Genomic DNA, 17,839 nt, shown 5'->3' with positions numbered 1-17,839 from the left:
ATGGACAAAGACATATAAATAAGTCCAGAGACACAGTTACATACTCAGTACCACACACACACACACACACACACACACACACACACACACATACACACACACGGCAGTTGCACTGTACTATCTACAAGTCCTCTAGATGGCAGATGGCAAAATTGCCACTCTTTCATCTGCAAGTGCCATTACCCATTTATTCACCAGACATTATTTTACAATCACCATGTACACTGCCTGACACTGGGCCCTTTGGAGACTCCAGGGTGGTGACACAGTGGTGGGGAGGGGGGACAGTTTCAGTCAGACCCTGGAAACTCAGAAGCAACTGGAACATAGGCAGGCCTGGAATTTCTCAGAGCTAGAAAATGGCACACACCTTTAATCCCAGTGCTCAGAGGCAGAGGCAAGAGGACCTCTGTGAGTTTGAGGCCAGCCTGGTCTACAGAGCTAGTTCTAGGACAGCCAGGGCTGCACATAGAAACCCTGTCTTGAGAAAGAAAAAAAAATGGATTTCCCCAAACAGGTAGTGAGTGACTCTTCATCAAAGCAACTCAGCCTTCTCCCATGTCCTGCTAAGGACAGCCCCTGCCTTCTTTGTGATGAGCACAGCAATGATACGAGGGGGATGTGAATCTCAGGTGTGAAGGACAGTTGGGGCTGGAGGTTAGGAGAGGAGAGCCTGGTAGAAACTAGAGGTGGAGATGGAAATGGTACCAAAATGTCTGGTTTTAATGCCAACTCAGTAGGGTGTTTGGGCAGCCTGTCTCCTCAAGCAGCCTGCTAGCTCAGTAAGCAGTGGCAAGTGTACACAGAAGAGCTCAGCCTTGACCCCGTGTGGTGAAGGCTCCTATTGATATTTTGAGGAGACTTTCTGCCCCAAGGGCAATGGCATTGTACAGGTCTGGTGTGGCTATTGTTCCTCAAAAGCCATTGTCGAGGCTCATGAGAAACTGACACAGAGGAAGTGGTATATGTTGTCAGGCTTTCCCTCAGGCTCAAGCAGGTCCTGTAGAAGGGACCGATACTCCAACCATAGAACATGAATGAGGCTTGGACTCCCTGTCTGTCAGACAAAAACACCTGTTCCTAGAGACAAGCCAGGCCGAAGCAGGCTCTCAGGATAGAGCAACCTCAGTCTCTCCAAGAAGCTGCCTTACAGGGAGAGCTTCCTGCTTCCCCCTCAACTCCTTCCATTGCCATCAGCTACTTCTTGAGGCCTTCCTCTGTTCAGGCTCAGCTCAGGTACTTGGAAATAAAGGAAGAGTCTACATGGAGTTCCAGTGTGAGGGCAGAGTCATCCCAGCCCATAATATGGAACATTTATAAGCCACCAGGAAATTTTAGTGTATTCAAGAAAAAAAAATGAGGAACAAGGTGGTGGAAAGCAAGAGCAGTTTTAGACAACATGGCTGAGGCAGCTTTCCTGAGGAGACTGCATTTGAGGAGAGCAGGAAGAGTTGGAACAAACAAGGAGCTAACTGGGGAGAGAGGGTTGCCGTCACAGCCAACAGCCAAGTGCAAAGGCCCTGAGGCAGGGACTCACGGAGAATATTCAAGGGACACTAAGAAGATGAGTATGACTGGAATGGAGTGAACTATGCAGAAGCATGGCGTAGCCTGTGTGAGGCCTTTTGAGCTACATAAGAATTTCTGATTTCATTTCAAAACTGATGGGGAAGGCTTCTGAGAGGTTTGAATCAATGAGGAACAAGGAGAAAGGAGCCAGAGAGGATATGAGAAAGGCAGGTGCCAGAGCAGGGTCTGATGTGGGTAGTGTGGTTTTTGGTTTCTTATAAAGAGAGAACCAAGAAGATTGGCTAATGGGGCTATGAGAAGAAAGAGTTGTGTAAAGGGACCCCAAGGTCCTTTACTATGCCTGAGATATCCCGTGAGCAGAATCAAAATGGAGAAGGGGCTGAAGTAAGTTCTCATGTCACACTATATGGACTTTAGTGGTCTACATCTTGCTCTCCCATCCCCACACCCAATAATCCTGATTCCAAATTGGCTTACAGCCACCCTGGGTCACGCAGCTATGGTGGGCAGAGCCTGGAACAAACCAGGTCTCTCAGCCCCTGAGCTATACAAGCCATCAATAGAGCTAAAGCTGTGTGACATTTGCTGTTTCATTCACCAGAACCTGTGTGTCCTGACCTATCAGCAGGCTCAGTGCTGGGACCACAGAAAGACATGTATACCGTTAAGCTATAGCCTCAGTGGTGAGGAGACCCAGAGAGGGTCCTGTGCAGTGTCCCAGGCTCTGGGCAAAGCAAAAGCCAGCGTGTGAAGAGGAAGGGCTGTCGCACTGTTCCCTCTTCACTTGAAAGCCTTCCTCTGGAGCCTTCAACTTTGGTGCCATGGATGGGCACCTTAAATTCCGCCTCCATTTTCTCACCTGTGGAATGGGGATAAGATTGTAAGGGCGGGGAGTTATGTCCAGATAGGATAGTCACAGTGAGGAGTCAGACAAGCTGGGCTCTTTCAGGGCTGGGTTGACGTGGGCTCCTACACGCTGGCTCTGATTAGCAGTCTTAACCAGGCACTCAGCCCTGGAACCCAGGTCTTTTGATATTTATAATCAGCATTCTGCCTCAGCGTGCTGTGGGGAAGGCTCGGCTCAGCACAGCTGGGCTGGCTCAGGGTAAAACCAGATCCCCAGAGACGGAGAACAGTGTTTAAGGCCTGACAGTGCATCCCACCCCTGATGAGCTTCGGTGGAAGAGTAGGCAAGCTGGCTGGCTAGCTATAACTGCCTGCTTGCTGCCTGCTTGCTTGCCTGCTGAGTGGTTCAGTCTCTTATTTTCCTGGGAAAGCACTAATTACCACATGGCTCCCTGGGGGGCTGGCGAATGATCTGTCAACCCCCACCCCAACACACACACACCTGGGAGCACTGTTGCCATCTCTGAGAAGGTACTGTCCTGACCTTGGCCTTCCCCCAAGAAGACAGAATCCAGAGGGCCGCAACAAAGTGACCATCAACAGGGAACCTGGGGCTGGGCTCACAAACCAAACCATTCCTATCTTAGGTCACAGTGTGGTCTCCAGACCAGCCGCATCAGCTTCCTGGGGCCCTTGCTAAAACTGCAGATTCTCAGACTTTACCCTGACACCTACTGAATTTGGGGTGGGGTTTTGGAACCTATGTTTAACAATCTTTCTAGGGGATCTGAAGTTCACCCACACTGGAAAATCACAGATGTGGAGGGCTGCGGCTGAAGAGGTGGTTAAGTGTGGTGGCTGCAGCACAGGCTGGCAAAGAGATACCTGCCTTTGAATGTGGGCTCTAGTGACCCCTCACTTGGTGAGCTGGGACAGGTCACTTTATAAATTTAATAATACTAATTTACATCCTACTGTTTAGTGTTGAAAGTCCCGAGGCTGCAGTTCCAGGGAAAACAATAGTAATATGAACTCATTTAACCCTTACAAGAAACATTTTGGGCAGGGCCCTATCATTGCCCCAATCAACACAAACGAGGAGATCATGATGGTAACTTGCTCCGTGGCTAATCTCAGCATGCTAAACTTTAGGTCTTTCCCCAGAGACAACCACTGAGCCTCTGGGCTGAGCCAGCCTGTAGGGAGGTGGATGAAACGCAATAAGGCTCACAACAGTGACATACAACAGCGCATGCTGCAAAGGTAAAATAAAATTGGGGGAGGGGTGGCATGACCAACAGGGGTCTCTGGCAAGACCACGCTGGGAGAGGCCTAGTAGAAGGGGTAGTTTCAACTTTTGCCTTTCTCTGCTGTAAAATGAAGCAGTTACCAGCACCCCTACCATGTGTGGCATGACTATATCACAAGAACAAAGACTGAAAAGCATAGTAGATGCTAAACAAATATTATTATTATTATTATTATTAATTATTATTATTGAGAGCACCTAACAGCTGTGTGTCCTAGGTAAGTTATGACACCTCTCTGAACTTCCGTTTCCACATCTATAAAATAGGAATGACAGCAGCCATCCCCAGAAAGGGACTGCCGTGAGGTACCAAGTGGCCCACCTGAGGGTCAAAAAGCACATGGGAACTAGTCTCTCACATCACTCCCTGCTTCTAGCCCACTCAGCAGCTTCTCTCCAGTACAGCTGGCCCATGCTCCAAGCTGCCCAGGGGTGTGTGATACTTATTTTTAATTGTTCTGGCTTCAGAGTTGAGGCCTCTAACTCTAAATGGCTCCTCTTGCCCTGCAAAAATAGGTCGTTGGCAGCTCGATCCTCCTGACAGGTTCCATACAAAGGCAGCCAGGCCTGGCCTGCTGATGCCAGCCCAGGGCTATGGGAACCATGGGCAAGGCTGGATCAGCAGTGCTGAGTCTCTGCAGGCCTCAGCATGCTTGGCAGAATGGCCCTGGTCAAGTCAGTGTCTGTCTGGCTTTGCTCCTTTCATCTAGAAACACAAAGGGGTGGGCCTCAAGGAGAGAACATGGATTTTAGGACCTGGCACACACTGGGATGCTTTTGTCACTCTTACAGAGGCCAAAAACTCCTGAGATCACATTCACATCCTAGCCACTAGAAGCCACTCATATTGTCTTTGTTAGTCCTTTTTCATAGACTGAGGAAAAAAAAAAAAAAAAAAAAAAAGCCCTGGTTGCTTAAGTCAAATCACTTGTGTCTTAGCTTTGAAATCCCCCAGATTCTTCCCTCCTCCTGCTCCTGCTCATTCAAGTCTCCTCTCTAGCACTCCCCCAACCCTACACACACACACACACACACACACACACACACACACACACACGAGGCTGCATGATAAAGATTTAATCACACCCCCCGTATTCTTCCCTGGAGTACCGATGCCCATTTGATATGTGAAGCATTATAGGTTAATCTGTCCCCTCCTTGAGCACAGATTTGTGCCTGGTTTGTTCCTCTCAGCTGCCACATCTCTATCACCCAGTGCTCTGTCAAACACATAGTAGACCCTTAATGCACATGGTAAGTGCATGAACGAATAATATCCGAATTAAAGCACCCAGACCGGCTGCTATGATGGCTGGCTCATATCAATTATCTGTCATAATCTGTGTGACCCCAGGCAAGCTGTACCTTGCCCATTTAGTTTACACATTTGCCCACAAATCCCAGGGGACTCACAGTAACTGATGGGTGAGCAAAGTGACTTTTATATGGACAAATGTCAACTCCCCCACGCTTGGATGTGAGAGTGAAGAGGGTAGTTTGGAAGCTGTGCTGAGCGCCTTTGCCAAAGATGCTATATATAAATAGCAGGTGGTACAATGCTTATTCTCCCTAATCCCACAGTGGCTAATCCCAGGCAGCTCTGTGTCTAGGAGTGTGTGCCTGCCCCAGAACTAGGAGCAGCACATGGCAGGAGGCTCCGTCATCTCTGACTACAGTAGTAGGCCCTACCCCCTCCTACCCCAGGATTTTGGAGGAGAATTTTCACCAGGCTTCACTGGATACCTTCATGGTCCTGCCAGACATAATCTAAAGAGCTGGAGACTCACTGTAGCCTATCTCGGATGCTAGAACCAGGCTATCTTTCTCGCCTAATCCCCTGACTCCACACTCTTCTCCCTCCAGTCCTGTGTATTCCATGTAAATCAAACATGGTAGTCCCTATCTGATCCTGCCTGCAGTGGTTCCCATCCACAGAATTAATTTTCTTTGTCTTCTGGACTACTCTCCAGAAGTATGGCTTCTACACACTGTCGTCCTTAGCTAAATGAGCTGACACCCATGTGCGTGTGTGCACATACCTCCTTACCAGACTTTCGGCTTGCACATACCTGCACCTTCTAGTAGACTATAGGTGGGTTCTTGTTATAATCCCCTAGGCCCAAAGAAATACAACTAATATTTCTGCTAGGGCTGCCCTGTGGTCCCTCAAGGACCTGCTGCCAAACACTTCTCAAACACAGTTCTTGCCCTTGGTACATGGTGAGCTCTTCTTAAAACGCAGTGCAAATATCAACTCATGTAACCCTCCCAATGGCAGTTCTGGGTCGCTGCTCATGTTGGCCTGGCTGCTTAAAAGGAAGCCAGGGCACAGAAACAAGGTCTTTCTCCTAGTCTGCAGCTTCTAAGATCTAAGCGTTGGATGCTGGTCCCTATGTCTAACAGCTGCACGCTGCTTGCCTCTCTGGAAGAAAAAAAAAAACAAAAAAACAAAAACAAAACAAAAAACCAGAACCAGGCTTTTGGCCAGAGGTGCAGAGGACAGAGGGGTGACATTGCATAAGGGACTTTCTACCTGAGGCCTGGCCTTAGGCAATCACCCTCCTGGTCTCTGAGCCTCAACATCCTCTTTATTAAGAGACCGAGACAGCAGGGCCTGCTTTGCTTCATTACTTCATTATGTCCCTCAACTGCCATCATGGGAAGCAAAATTGGCTATCTCTGAACTTACTTCAACTCAAACTCTCCAATTAGTGGAGGGTCTTGATTCCTCTTCTCTGCTTTGGTGCGCAGGCAGCCTTCTGCAGATGACCAAGCACTTGATCTGAGTGCTTCTAGCGTTCCCTCAGGAAACCCCGGAGCTAGGGTGCATTTTGAATCCAGAGGCTCTGTCCTTTGGGGTTAGCTCTCCTTTCTCTGTCTGGCTCATTAGGGTCATCATTTTGCAGCAGGCCTCTCTCAGCACAGTTCTGTCTGTGCCCTCTCTAACCTCAATCTACTCTCCCTGCTGAGAAGGCCTCTGGTCAGTCTCCTCCCCAAGGCCCAACCCTACCCTTCCCCTTTCCCTGCCACAGCTTTCGTGCTACTCTTCTCCCCCAGTGCGTCTTTACCAAGAGGCACTGAAGTCCTTCCTACACACACGCTATTTTTGTACCATCACTCTCTCCTTCCTCTCCCCCCTTCCCCCTGCATTCACTTCCTGCTTTTGCTTTACCTCGGGCCAGCTTGGAAAGATTTGGGCCCCTAAGACCCACACCCACCCGGAGGCAGACCTTCTGCTTTGGGATACATGAACAGGGCCTCTTGGGGAGGGGCAGAAAGCAAGCCTCCCCGCCTCCTCCATTCTCTATCCTGGGCCAGCGCGCCGCGGGCAGCCTCTTGCCCACTGGAGGCGAGGACTGGCCAGGGTGAGAGGCCGAGGCCAGTAGCGATCGGCTGCCACTTCTCCAGTCCACCTTAAGAGGACGGAGTAGCCAGCCCGCGGTGCCGACCTCAGACAAACAAGTTTGCGCAAAGTGCTGCGCGGCCAGCCTCTGGGCAGCGGGAGCGGTGCTTCCACCGCCTGGCAGCCCTGCGCGCGGCGGCGCAGGTCCGAGCGGCTGGCGGGGACCCGCACGGGCAGAGCGGGCTCGCGCAGAGGCGAGGCGGGCGGCGCAGCTCGCGGGGCGCACTGGGGCGCGGGCGGGAAGGTGCGGGCGCGGGGCGGGGGCGCTCGGCCGGGCCGCCCTCGCGCTGGCCTCGCGGCGGCTCGGCGCAGCCCGCACTCGCTCTGCGAGCTGTCCCTGCTCGCGCTCGCTCTCAGTGCTCGGTCCCCGCTCCCTCTCCCTCCTCCTCCTCTCCCCCTCTCTCCCTCTCCCTCGCTATCCGCTCCCCCGCCCCCGTGCCTCTGGCTCTGCGCCTGGCTCCCTCGGGTCCGCTCCCCTTTCCCGCCGGCCTGGCCCGGCGTCACGCTCCCGGAGTCTCCCCGCTCGGCGTCTCGTTGTAGGAGGGGGTCAGATCACCCCGCCGGGCGGTGGCGCTGGGGGGCAGCAGAGGGGGAGGGGCCTTAGTCGTTCGCCCGCGCCGCCCGCCGCCCGCCCGCCCGCCTGCCGAGCGCGCTCACCGCCGCTCTCCCTCCTTGCTCTGCAGCCGCGGCCCATGGAGCCCGCCGGCCCGGCCGCTGGCCGCCTAGGGCCGCTGCTGCTCTGCCTGCTGTTCTCCGCGTCCTGTTCCTTGTCAGGTAAGCACCCTCAGCTCCCACTGCCACCCTCCCCAAGCTGCGGGCTCAGGCCCCGCACACTGCCGCTCAGCTCGTGTCGACAGATGCCTGTAACCAGGGTTCCAGATGCAGAATTGAGGCCCAGAGAGGGTCAGCCACTTGCCCAAGGTCACATAGCCCAGGCTAGAAGCCAGGCTAGAACTCTTCTTATGCGGATCTGCCCTGTGGACTGTGACTGTGTAGCCCTGCGCTAAGCGGCAAGGTATAGGAATGAGTTGGTTTACCGTACCCCTTGCCCAACCCGAATGAGGAGGCAGGCTGGCAATTTGCTTTCGGCAGTAGGGCGCCTGGCTTCCCCAATAGCTCCCTTGCTAGACTTGATTGGAGAGAGGGTGGGGGGCAGAGGTCCTCCCGCGCTGCTGCTGGGCTGTTGGGATGAGGGAAGAGTGAGCTCTCCCCCTAGTACCAGAGCAAGCACTGTTAGTGTGTGGAGGTGTGGGAGAGAGGAAGAGAGGCCTGGGTAATCAACAGCCCCTTGGGAGACACGGTGGATGTACCTGTGGTGGCACAGCCTCTCCCTGGATGATCTTCTCCCGCTACCCTCCTCTCCTGCCTTCCTGAGGCAGCTTCCCAGAAGCTCCTGCAGTTCCCGCATGTACCTGTGGCTCTGAGCTTGTCTTCTTTGTTGGTCTACATCAAACACCTGGCTGTCTCCCGCAGGAGGGCTCTGAAGGCCGGTTGGCCAAGGAGTGAGGTCACCATTCAGGAGTCCTGCGTCTTAAAGGGGGTTTGCAAAAATCCTGGGTCTCTCCTGGAAGGATAGGAAGGTTGGAGACACAGCTGGGGAGGGAGAGAAGGGGGCCTTATTTAGTGTCTTTTTGGATCGGTGTTAACCGGCATAGAGATCTCTGTGCCACCTTGCCTTTGCAGGGAGGTAAAGATATTCTCAGCGCGCCCTCCTCACCAACATTTGCCTAGAGCCTGGCATCTGATAGCAGTGTAGAAGGGGGGGCGGGGGAGCCAGCCCCGGGGAAGAGAGAAGAGGCAAGCTGGAAGAGGTGGGGCAGCCAGGAGCTCTCTTTACTGCCCTGTAGTTTCCCCAGACCCCCCAGGAACCCACCAAGTGCCTCTCCCCATTCATAGTTTTCAGTCACCATTGGGCCCTTTCAGGACCAGCTGATGAATTTCACCTCTCTCCTATGAGTGGCTCTGGCGTCTGATCTGCTTCCTCCTGCCTTGCCAAAGTTCCAGCCGTGCCCTGCCATCCTCCGGGGCTTGGGAACCCACAGGCACCTCTCCGAAGTACAGAAAGCTGGGCCGGGATTAATATCTACATGGCTTGTTCTAGACCTCTTTCTGACCAGGCCCCTATGGCTCAGTCCCTGGCAAATAGGTAGTGATTAACAAGTGTTCAACCCAGCAGCCTGTCTTTCCTGGGCGCTGGCTGGGAGAATGACAGCACCTTTCTTAAGAGCCTATCTATCCTCCCCTTCCCCACACTCACCTATAAAAATAGTCTATAAAATAGCCAAGATGGACCTTCTGTCCCAATCCATTCAGCGTCAATAACCTGAAAGGGTGGGAACAGAGGAGGGACATAGGTTAACTTCATAGTGTAAGTCTTCCGAGGTGAGAATGAGATTCTCAGTGAGGAAGGGACGGTGTATAGCCATTGAGCTGCAGCCTCCCGGCAACCTGCACACTTAGTCCAGGGGTCTCAGCATCGCATTCCCGTCTTTTCTAAGGGAGGGGACTTCAGCCCCCGCTGGACTCAGCCTCTCTTATTCGAGGCGTGGGATTTACATCGAAGAAGAAGAGGTAAGATAGGATAGGCAGGTGGAGGGCGGTTGTCCAGTTTTCGAGGAAAATGGATTTGTTTGAGCAAGAAACCCAAATGTCAGCTCAGAAAAGACAGCTTTGGGTGGAATGACTGCTGTCTCTGGCAGAACTGTCATCCTGGGAGGTGTCATGTGATTGCCGGGCTTCACAAGATCACTGCTTGGGTGAAGGGAGCTGGTCATGTGAATTATTGCCTCCGGGAGGCAGGAGAGGAAGTTTCTAAAGATTGCACTTGACACAGATTATGCCAAAGGAAAATTCTAAAAAGACTCCGGTGAAGTCACCACTGTGGGTTCTTGCAGCCTGTGTAGGGGCCAGCCCTTCTAGTCCCATCGGGATGCCGACAAGTCTCACAGTCAACTACAGGATGCTTATCTGGCCCAGGCAGGGCCTGAGCACTTGGATGGACTCCTTTGCTCTAGCAGGAGGTGGCTGAGGGAAGCTGAGGTCCCCCTCCAGTGAACCTGTGACCCTTGGGTAGAGAGATAACATGCTGATAGCGCCTATGTGCTTTCCTAAGCCCCATAGCTGTTCTCACTTCCTCTTTCATAGGAAACAAAGGGGTGGGGTGGGGGCTAGCTGCGATGTTTGACATGCAGAGGATTTTGGAAGGTTCGTTGAAGGCTCCGTGTTCATCACTGGGTGCTTTGTGGCTATTAATTATCCCCCATCCCACAGGCACACATGGGCTGATTTTTTTTTTTTTTTTTTTGCTTGCAGTCACTCAGTCCATAAGAAGTCCTGATTCAAACTGTGTGTTGAGAAGGGGAGGGAGGAGAACCCATGTTTATTAAGTAGCTAACTGCATTCCAGGCCTGGTGCTTCATCTGCACAATCCCATTTACCAGCGGTGTACCATTTGGCTCTTCTTACCAGTGATGTACAGATGAGGAAAACTGAGTCCAAAGCTTGTCCCAGGAGTAAGTGGTAAAGGAGCCAGAATTCTGAATACAGCTTCTGGTGGGAGGAGTAAATGACTTAGGAGTGCGCAGTCCACACTGATGGGGTAAGAATAGCCACCTGAGGCCTAGCTGGAGGACTGTGAGAAGGCTCCTGTGAGCAAAAGCTTTTGAGTCTCTCTGAAGCCCACTGAGTGTGGAACTGGCAGCTTCTTGGCTTCACAGATGTCAATACACGGGGAGTGATGTGGCTCGAACAAGAGGCCCCATCTGGGCTGGTGAGCGCTGGATTCCCCAGCACTGGAATGTTCCTCCCTGCGCCTTGCCCTTTGCAACAGATGGAGAACAGTGGGCGAAAGGAAGGGAGTCTAAAAGTGCTGAGTGGATCCCACATGCACCACCTCGCTGCTTGCAGGGCTTGCGTGTGACAGGTTATTTCTTATTTGTCATCATGGGCTGATGGAAGAGGACCCTCCTTAACTGCTCAGATTCCTGGCTGTGGGGATAGCTCTGACCCTTACGTCATGTCACTCCCCAACTCAAAAGTGGTGATCCCTTGAACCAAATTTCTTGAGGAAAAAAAAAAGCATCAGGGCCTGGGTATCCCCCCACCCCACCCCCAGACCTCAGTTCCTACATGTTTTCCAACAGGCACACTCGTTCATATGCTGTGAGGTAACGGGGCTTCTTCACTGCAGATTGAAGCCTGGCTCTCCACACACAAACACACACCCGAAAGATCAGGGGCATCCCATGTAGAAGACCACCCAGCTGCCTCACCACATGAATGGGAGACATTGATTTGTATAGTATCTGTTAACATGCAACCTAACCCAGTTTGGCTCTTGGACAAATCCATGCCCCCAGCTAGCCTCTTATCTCTCTCTACTTTTGCTCCTGCTGTTCCATCAGAAATGACCTTTCCTGTACTTCCTTGCCTCCCTTTGCCTGAATCCTCATCCTTCCAGGTCCACTCTACCCGACTCCGCTCCAAGGAGCTAACTCCTCCGTCCACTCCCATGATTTTATCTGTTCCTCTCTGAGGCTACTTATTACCTCTTTGTTTGGTGACTGTGTGCATTGCGTGTTTAGCTCTGAGATCTGCTTCTGCAGCCTCACCGTCTATTAGCCTCACCACGTACACACAACAGTGCCAAGACCCCCCTGGGAGTCAGGCCTGGTCCTGCTACCTACATGAACAATTTGCTGAACTTCTCTGGGCCTTTTTCTCCTCTAGAATGGAAGGATGTCATTAACAGCTCATTCTCAGGGAATAAGTCAATTAATGCAAATTCAAATGCTGCTTGAAGCATGCCTGGTGTCTGTAAGCTATCATGCAATCACTGCTTTATGCTTTTTGACTTGCAAGTCCTGGTACCTGTTAGCGATCATGCAGCCAGTGTTTCATCCTGTTTGACTTGCTCATATGTAAAGCTGGGATGGATTTTTGTAAAGCAATCAGTCTAGCATGGCTCCTGCACATAGTGGGCAGTCAGAAGACAAGGGCCATGAGTAAGTAAATGTCATTGTGACTCAGTGATCTCTTTTCCCCTGAAGCTTTCTCCTGGGGGATGGACAGGTTGAGAGGAAACCAGCACTGTGATCTAATTGCCTTGTTAGTGCCAATGAGCTCTGGACCCAACCTGACTCTAGGTGTCTCCCTCTGGACTCAGTGTCTGGAATTGTGGCTTCCCAGCCCTGAAAGGCTGGAGGGGGCTGGGAGCTGCTCCCTGTGCAGCAGGATAGAGGGCCGACTGAGCTTAGCACAGGTCTCCGGATGCAAAGTCAGGTCAGGCCAGACCCAGAAGGGGGATGCCAGGCTTCCTATGATACAGGCCGACACTTTTAAAATGGGGCAGGGCATTTCCACTGTGAAAGCCAGAGTTCTGACAGGATCCTGAATTCTGTGAGAAAATGCTAAAAATAGCCATCATAACCCTGGGCTCCGTGCTACTGTGTATGATCCTAGTGGTCTTAGAGCTACCCTGGAGGATGCACCATTGATGATTGATCATCTAACTCACTTGGCCAGTGAGGGGATGATGGCTCAGCAAGGTGTCGGCATCGGATGGCCACCAGGATCAATCAGCCCAGGCTTCAAAGCCCATGCTTCACCATGCTTTAGACATCTCCTTGCTCCACTTGACAAGTAGGGAGGCTGGTGACCAGGGCTTCTGGCACCCTGCTCTCCTGGGAGATCTCATATAGTTTTATTGATCAGCGTACCCTCCAGGAGATGAGGACAGCAGATGTTTCCAGAGTGTGCCTCCGTCCACATGCTGGAGAGGGGTCTGCTATGACGGCTGCTGCTGTTCTCCTGTGCGCTCGGGGTTCCTGGAACCCTGGCAGGATGAGTCTTCCCTGTCGAGTGGCTTGCCAAGCTTTTGGTCCAGGAAGAAATGGAACAGCAGAGGCAGAAGTGGAAAACATACAGCACGGTCCTCGGTGCCAGCAGGATTTCCTGGCATATCCATTTGGGGCTCCAGAGCTGCAGATTAGTTTAGTAGCTGAGGACATGCGGTGCTTCGGTCGGAGGAGATTGGACGCTGGAGTGAGCAGCTGCTGGGGGAAATGGCTAGAATAGGTGATGGCCATATCAGGACTATACAACCATTGCCCCACTCTCCAAGCAAACCATCTAAATCTTCCAGAAATGGAAGCATACGGTGGAAGAGAATGCTCAGTGTACCTGTCCTTGGCACAGAACACATGTTGTCTTCCCATAGTCTTCCATTTTTGGAAACTTCAGACATGTGCAAAATGAGAAGGGATGATATAATGGTCCCAGCCTTGATACCAAATGGCTTTCTGTCATTCTTGTTTCTCCTGGCCTTACTGGATGATGTAACCAAGCACAAGGAATCTCACACAGTGAATGTTGGACACAGCTATTCCTCATGGATGCTTAGGTTGCATGTCTTCCTTTCCATTGTTGTCTGATCTTCAGGGGGCATGAAAAGTATAGATTTTACCCATTCTATAGATGAGGAGACTGAGGCTCCCAGAAGCCAAGCAGGGCTCTTTCCAAGCCACTCAGCCAGCTAGAACCTAAGCCATGGTCTGTTTAGTCTTGATCACTGTGCCCCCCTTATTAGGGTAGCTTCAATTATATTTATGCAGTATTTTGAGCATGTGATAGGAGCCCTTGGATTGAACAGCTGCTGTGTGCTTCAGGTACCTGGATCTGTAAATGTGAATAAGGTAGGCACATCTCCTGCTCTCATGGAACTGGCATTCTAATGAGAAAGCAAAAACAAACCCAAATAAGCAAATGATGTGTTCTTTCATTCCTGTCTCCCCAACTAGGATACAGGCTATGTGAGGGTAGAGACAATGACTGAGCCTACTGGCACCTTAGCCCAGGACCTGTCCCACAGTGGGTGGGTTAATCTACATTAGTGGACTAAGGGGATAACATGGGTATGAAATCCTCTTTTAAAGAGAAGGACTGGGAGCCATGAGGTTGCACGGGCAAAGACTGCTTCCCCATCTACCACAGTGTCCCTCCTCCAGGGCCTAGGCCATGACTGTGCTACAGATCTCTCCCAACAAGCTGAAATCCCAGGAAGCCCACATCAGTGCGTGGTATGGAGGCAGCTGAGCAGCCCTGGAACTATTGCGTAAATTCCATTGTACACACCCTCCCCTTCAGACTTCACAGTAATGGTGACCTCAGAGGTGCTGCCATGATTGTGGTATGGCAAGAGCTGTGCATTCCAGGCCAGGCATTGTTAGGAGGACTCTATTCCTGTGACTTCGCCAAGGCATCCAGTTAGGCAGTCTGGTGAGGGATGGTGAAGATGGACAGACAGGAAGAATGAGACCCCACAACCATTCTGTGAACTTGACTATGTTTTTGTTCTCCCTGTCCTCATGGTACTCTGGAGTCATGTGGTGATGGTTCAAACTGTCCTGCTGGGTCCCTGTAGAGGCTCCATACTTAAGGCCTGCCCTGCTCTGCCCAGCATTGATGGTCTCTAGGTGTATTTATGGCCCTGCCTATCCTAGCCCATCGTGTGCTTTTGGGCTCCAGAGGGCAGGTAGACTCCCCGACTTCATTGAGTTTTCCCTCTGAAGGGGCAGCTTTGACAGGTCTCTCCAGCTGTGGCACCCTGGCCGGCTTCTTTGGCTCAGGAGATCATGCGGCAGGCCCCCTCTTGGCACTCATCCCCTGTCCTCTCCTGCAGAGGCTGTGAAGGGTTACAGAACTAATGGCTAAGCTGGAAAATCTCTATGCAAGGAATCAGTGAATCACATCAGCTTAGCTGGGGGAGAAATCCCACCCAGAGGCTGTCTTCTGCTGGCTTGGTGCATGGTAACCACCGGGCAAGCTGTTGCTTTTAGTGAAGTCTTTAGCCTGGCCAGGAGAATGCATTGACATACCCATGGCAGCCCAGGGATGTAGAAGCCTGGGCAGGAGGCCCCATCTTGAGAGAAGCACCAGCATAGGGTGGTGCCAGCTCTCAGGCTTGAGGGCTCCATGTAGCAGCAGCTGTCATTGGCTATCTAGTCTGTCCATTGCCCTAGGAGGGCATGCTGGGCAGTGTGGTGCTTGTTTCAGAGCAAGTCAGGACTGGAAGTTGGGAAGCAGCCAATGGGTTCCTAACCTCCACCCTCACTTCCGGGTGGGAAGAAGGCTCTTAGGTTGCTGAGGCATCACTCCAGTGATTGTGACAGTAATGACTTCAACCTCTCAACTACTTCTGGTCCCCAGAGGTCCATTACAGTTCAAAGGGCATTCATAGTACACATATGCTTGCAGTTTTTGTGGTTGTTTTTTTTTTTTTTTTTTTTTTTTTTTTTTTTTTTTTTTTTTTTTTTTTTTTTTTTTCCAGCTATTGTGCAAACAGGGCCAGGCCACAAGCATTGCTTTGTCACCTTCAGGTTCTGTCTGACCTAGCTGCTGCTCATCAAGCCACTGGCCTGTTTGTATAGTCTGCACAGTGGCTTTGTGTATGTTAGGGCAGAGAGAGAGACTCTGTAACCCCTCCAGCTGAAGGACATAGTCATCTGTTCTCTCCTCCTTTAAACACCGAGATACATGGGAGTCGCTGCCTGCACTGAGCACTTGCTCTCCTGGGTGCGGTGCTGAGCTCCTTAAGCATGCTGGCTCCTTCCATCTGTGGTATAAACCTAATATCAACACTGTCCTTATTTTACAGCGACGCTAGAGGTCCACAGTGCTCAGCATGCCGACTGGACTCTCATCGGGAGGAGGATGAGAATCCAAACCAAAACATAACTTTTAGCAAATGCCAGGTGCTACTCTAAGCCTGAGGAACAAAACTGAGTCCCCACTCTCGGCGAACATACAAGTCAGTCCAAGGCAGAGAATATGAGGAACATGAAGAATATGACATACACTATGAACATGAACTTGCGGTGTGTTAAATAGTATGTGGTACATAGAAAACTCAATCAGAGCAAATGTGGGGAGTACCATTGCATGCAGGTGGCAGGGAAAGTTCCAGATAGGCCTGCGCGAGGGGACAAGCCATGTATGTAGACATCTAAGGAATGAGCAGTGGACAGATGGGTGGCGCATGCCAAGGCTCTGGGGTGATCCGAGAATCTGGTATGATTGCAAAAGAGTAAGGACACAGGGTCCTGGAGGGGGGGCACTGTAAGGATCCCGGGTCTCAGTGTAGTGGGGACCTCAGCAGAGAACAAAGGGGAGATGCCCCCTGATTCAAGCCTAGAGGCTGTCTTGACTATGAGGGAGCATGGCTTGTGGAGAGATGAAGTGCAGACAGGGAGGCCACTGGGGTGGAGTGCCAGAGAGGAGAGGAGGGATAGGAAGATGGATTCCATCCATAGCTTAGGGTTTGAGCCAGTGGGATTTGCTAGTGGGTGGAGTGTGCAGCCTGGGAGAGAGGGATGAGAAGCCACGTGGTTCTCCGCTCAGCTCTCCACCGCTGAGCATGTGTTTTCAAGTAGGAGCAGGACTGGAGCCCCGCTTACAGACGAGGAAGCTGCATTGCCAAGTCACCCCTCTGGGGACAAGACATGCAGACCTCCAACCCGAAGCCAGAGCTTGGCACTGTCTGGGTACTTTAGGAGTTTACAGCGTCACAGAGAGGCCACCAGGGACATGGCACCATGCCCAGTCAGTGGAGTTGCCTGCAGTGGAGATAAAGTGGAAGCTCTTCCTGTTGACCAGCTCTCCCATCTCTGACTCTGATGCTTCAGGGTGGGTGGCAGTACCTACTGCACCGTCTGGACATGTCTACTCAGTGATCTGTCCAGTGGTGCCAGCAGGAAGTTCAGTGATGGTCTGCCCCTCAAATGTGTATTGGAAGCCGTCCTCCAAAATTCTAGGTTGGCCCAGCTGCAGGCCAGCCCCATTCCAGTACATTGCTGGAGTCCCAAAGACTCTGCTCTGGTCCCTGCCTACAGTCCCTTGCCTCACCCCCGTGTCTTCACCCAAGGGGTTTCTCTGGGAACTCTTGCTTTTACCTCATCTCTGTTGGCTTCAAGACCTGGCTCAGGAGCTACTAACTTCAGGGAGGTCTTCCTGGATTTGGCCCCTTTCCAATACCCTCCACACTTCTTTTTATGACACTTATCAGCTGATGTGTAGTCATTACTTATCTTCTGGGTGCCCCCAAAGTGAGCTACTGAAGGATAAGGCCCAACTTCCTCATTTTCCTGTGGCATCTAGGACAGGCCCTGCCAGTGGAGGGAGCTTTGTGGGTGGGAATAGATGAATCATTTGGAGGAAAACCACTGACCAGCCACAGCTGTCAGAGAACTAAGCTCTCGACGGAGTCCATGTAACCGTACACTGGGGCGCAGAATCCAGCATCAGGGACTCTTGGGAGGTTAGTACCACCTCCCTAGGGCAGGAACCTAGGTTTAGTGCTATGCAGACTTTGCCCACTAGGAGTTGATGGTACGGATGACAGTGCCCATCCTGCTATTCCCTCCTCTGACAACACTCTATGAAGAATCTCATTCCACAGATTCATCTGAGCCAGGCCCGTTCCCATCTGGCCACACTGGTAAACATGAGTACACGGGTGCACAGCATGTTCATAAATAGTGATCTCTATGTGCCTCCCTGCTCATATAGAATACATGCCCACCTGCACACATGCATAAACACACACACACACACACACACACACACACACACACACACACACACACACACACACATCTCTATGTACATGCCATACATACATGCTTTTGCAGTTCCCCATGTACACACTCGTTCAACCTTAGACATTCCCCCACAGACGATCAGACGATCTCTTCCCA

The 17,839-nt window shown here is 51.7% G+C and overlaps 1 protein-coding gene across 5 annotated transcripts in view; it reads left to right on the top strand.

Annotated features, from left to right (window-relative positions):
* Positions 1–7,031: 7,031 nt before the first annotated feature.
* Positions 7,032–17,839, top strand: part of Sirpa (signal regulatory protein alpha) — a 37,614-nt gene continuing 26,806 nt past the window's right edge. For 3 of the 5 annotated variants that reach the window (XM_027421828.2, XM_027421825.2, XM_027421824.2), the window contains exon 1: positions 7,253–7,862. In XM_027421828.2, the coding sequence (XP_027277629.1) occupies positions 7,781–7,862 (82 nt within the window). In that variant the 5' untranslated portion in view covers positions 7,253–7,780. Of the gene's footprint in view, positions 7,051–7,104; positions 7,233–7,252; positions 7,863–17,839 lie in introns of those variants that run through there. The other 2 variants (XM_027421827.2, XM_027421826.2) reach the window with 2 other exon arrangements.

The sequence above is a fragment of the Cricetulus griseus genome, chromosome 6 (assembly GCF_003668045.3).
Source record: "Cricetulus griseus strain 17A/GY chromosome 6, alternate assembly CriGri-PICRH-1.0, whole genome shotgun sequence".
Taxonomy (NCBI): Eukaryota; Metazoa; Chordata; class Mammalia; order Rodentia; family Cricetidae; genus Cricetulus; species Cricetulus griseus.
Note: the sequence above shows the minus strand (reverse complement) of the source record. Positions and strands in the feature narration are given on the sequence as shown.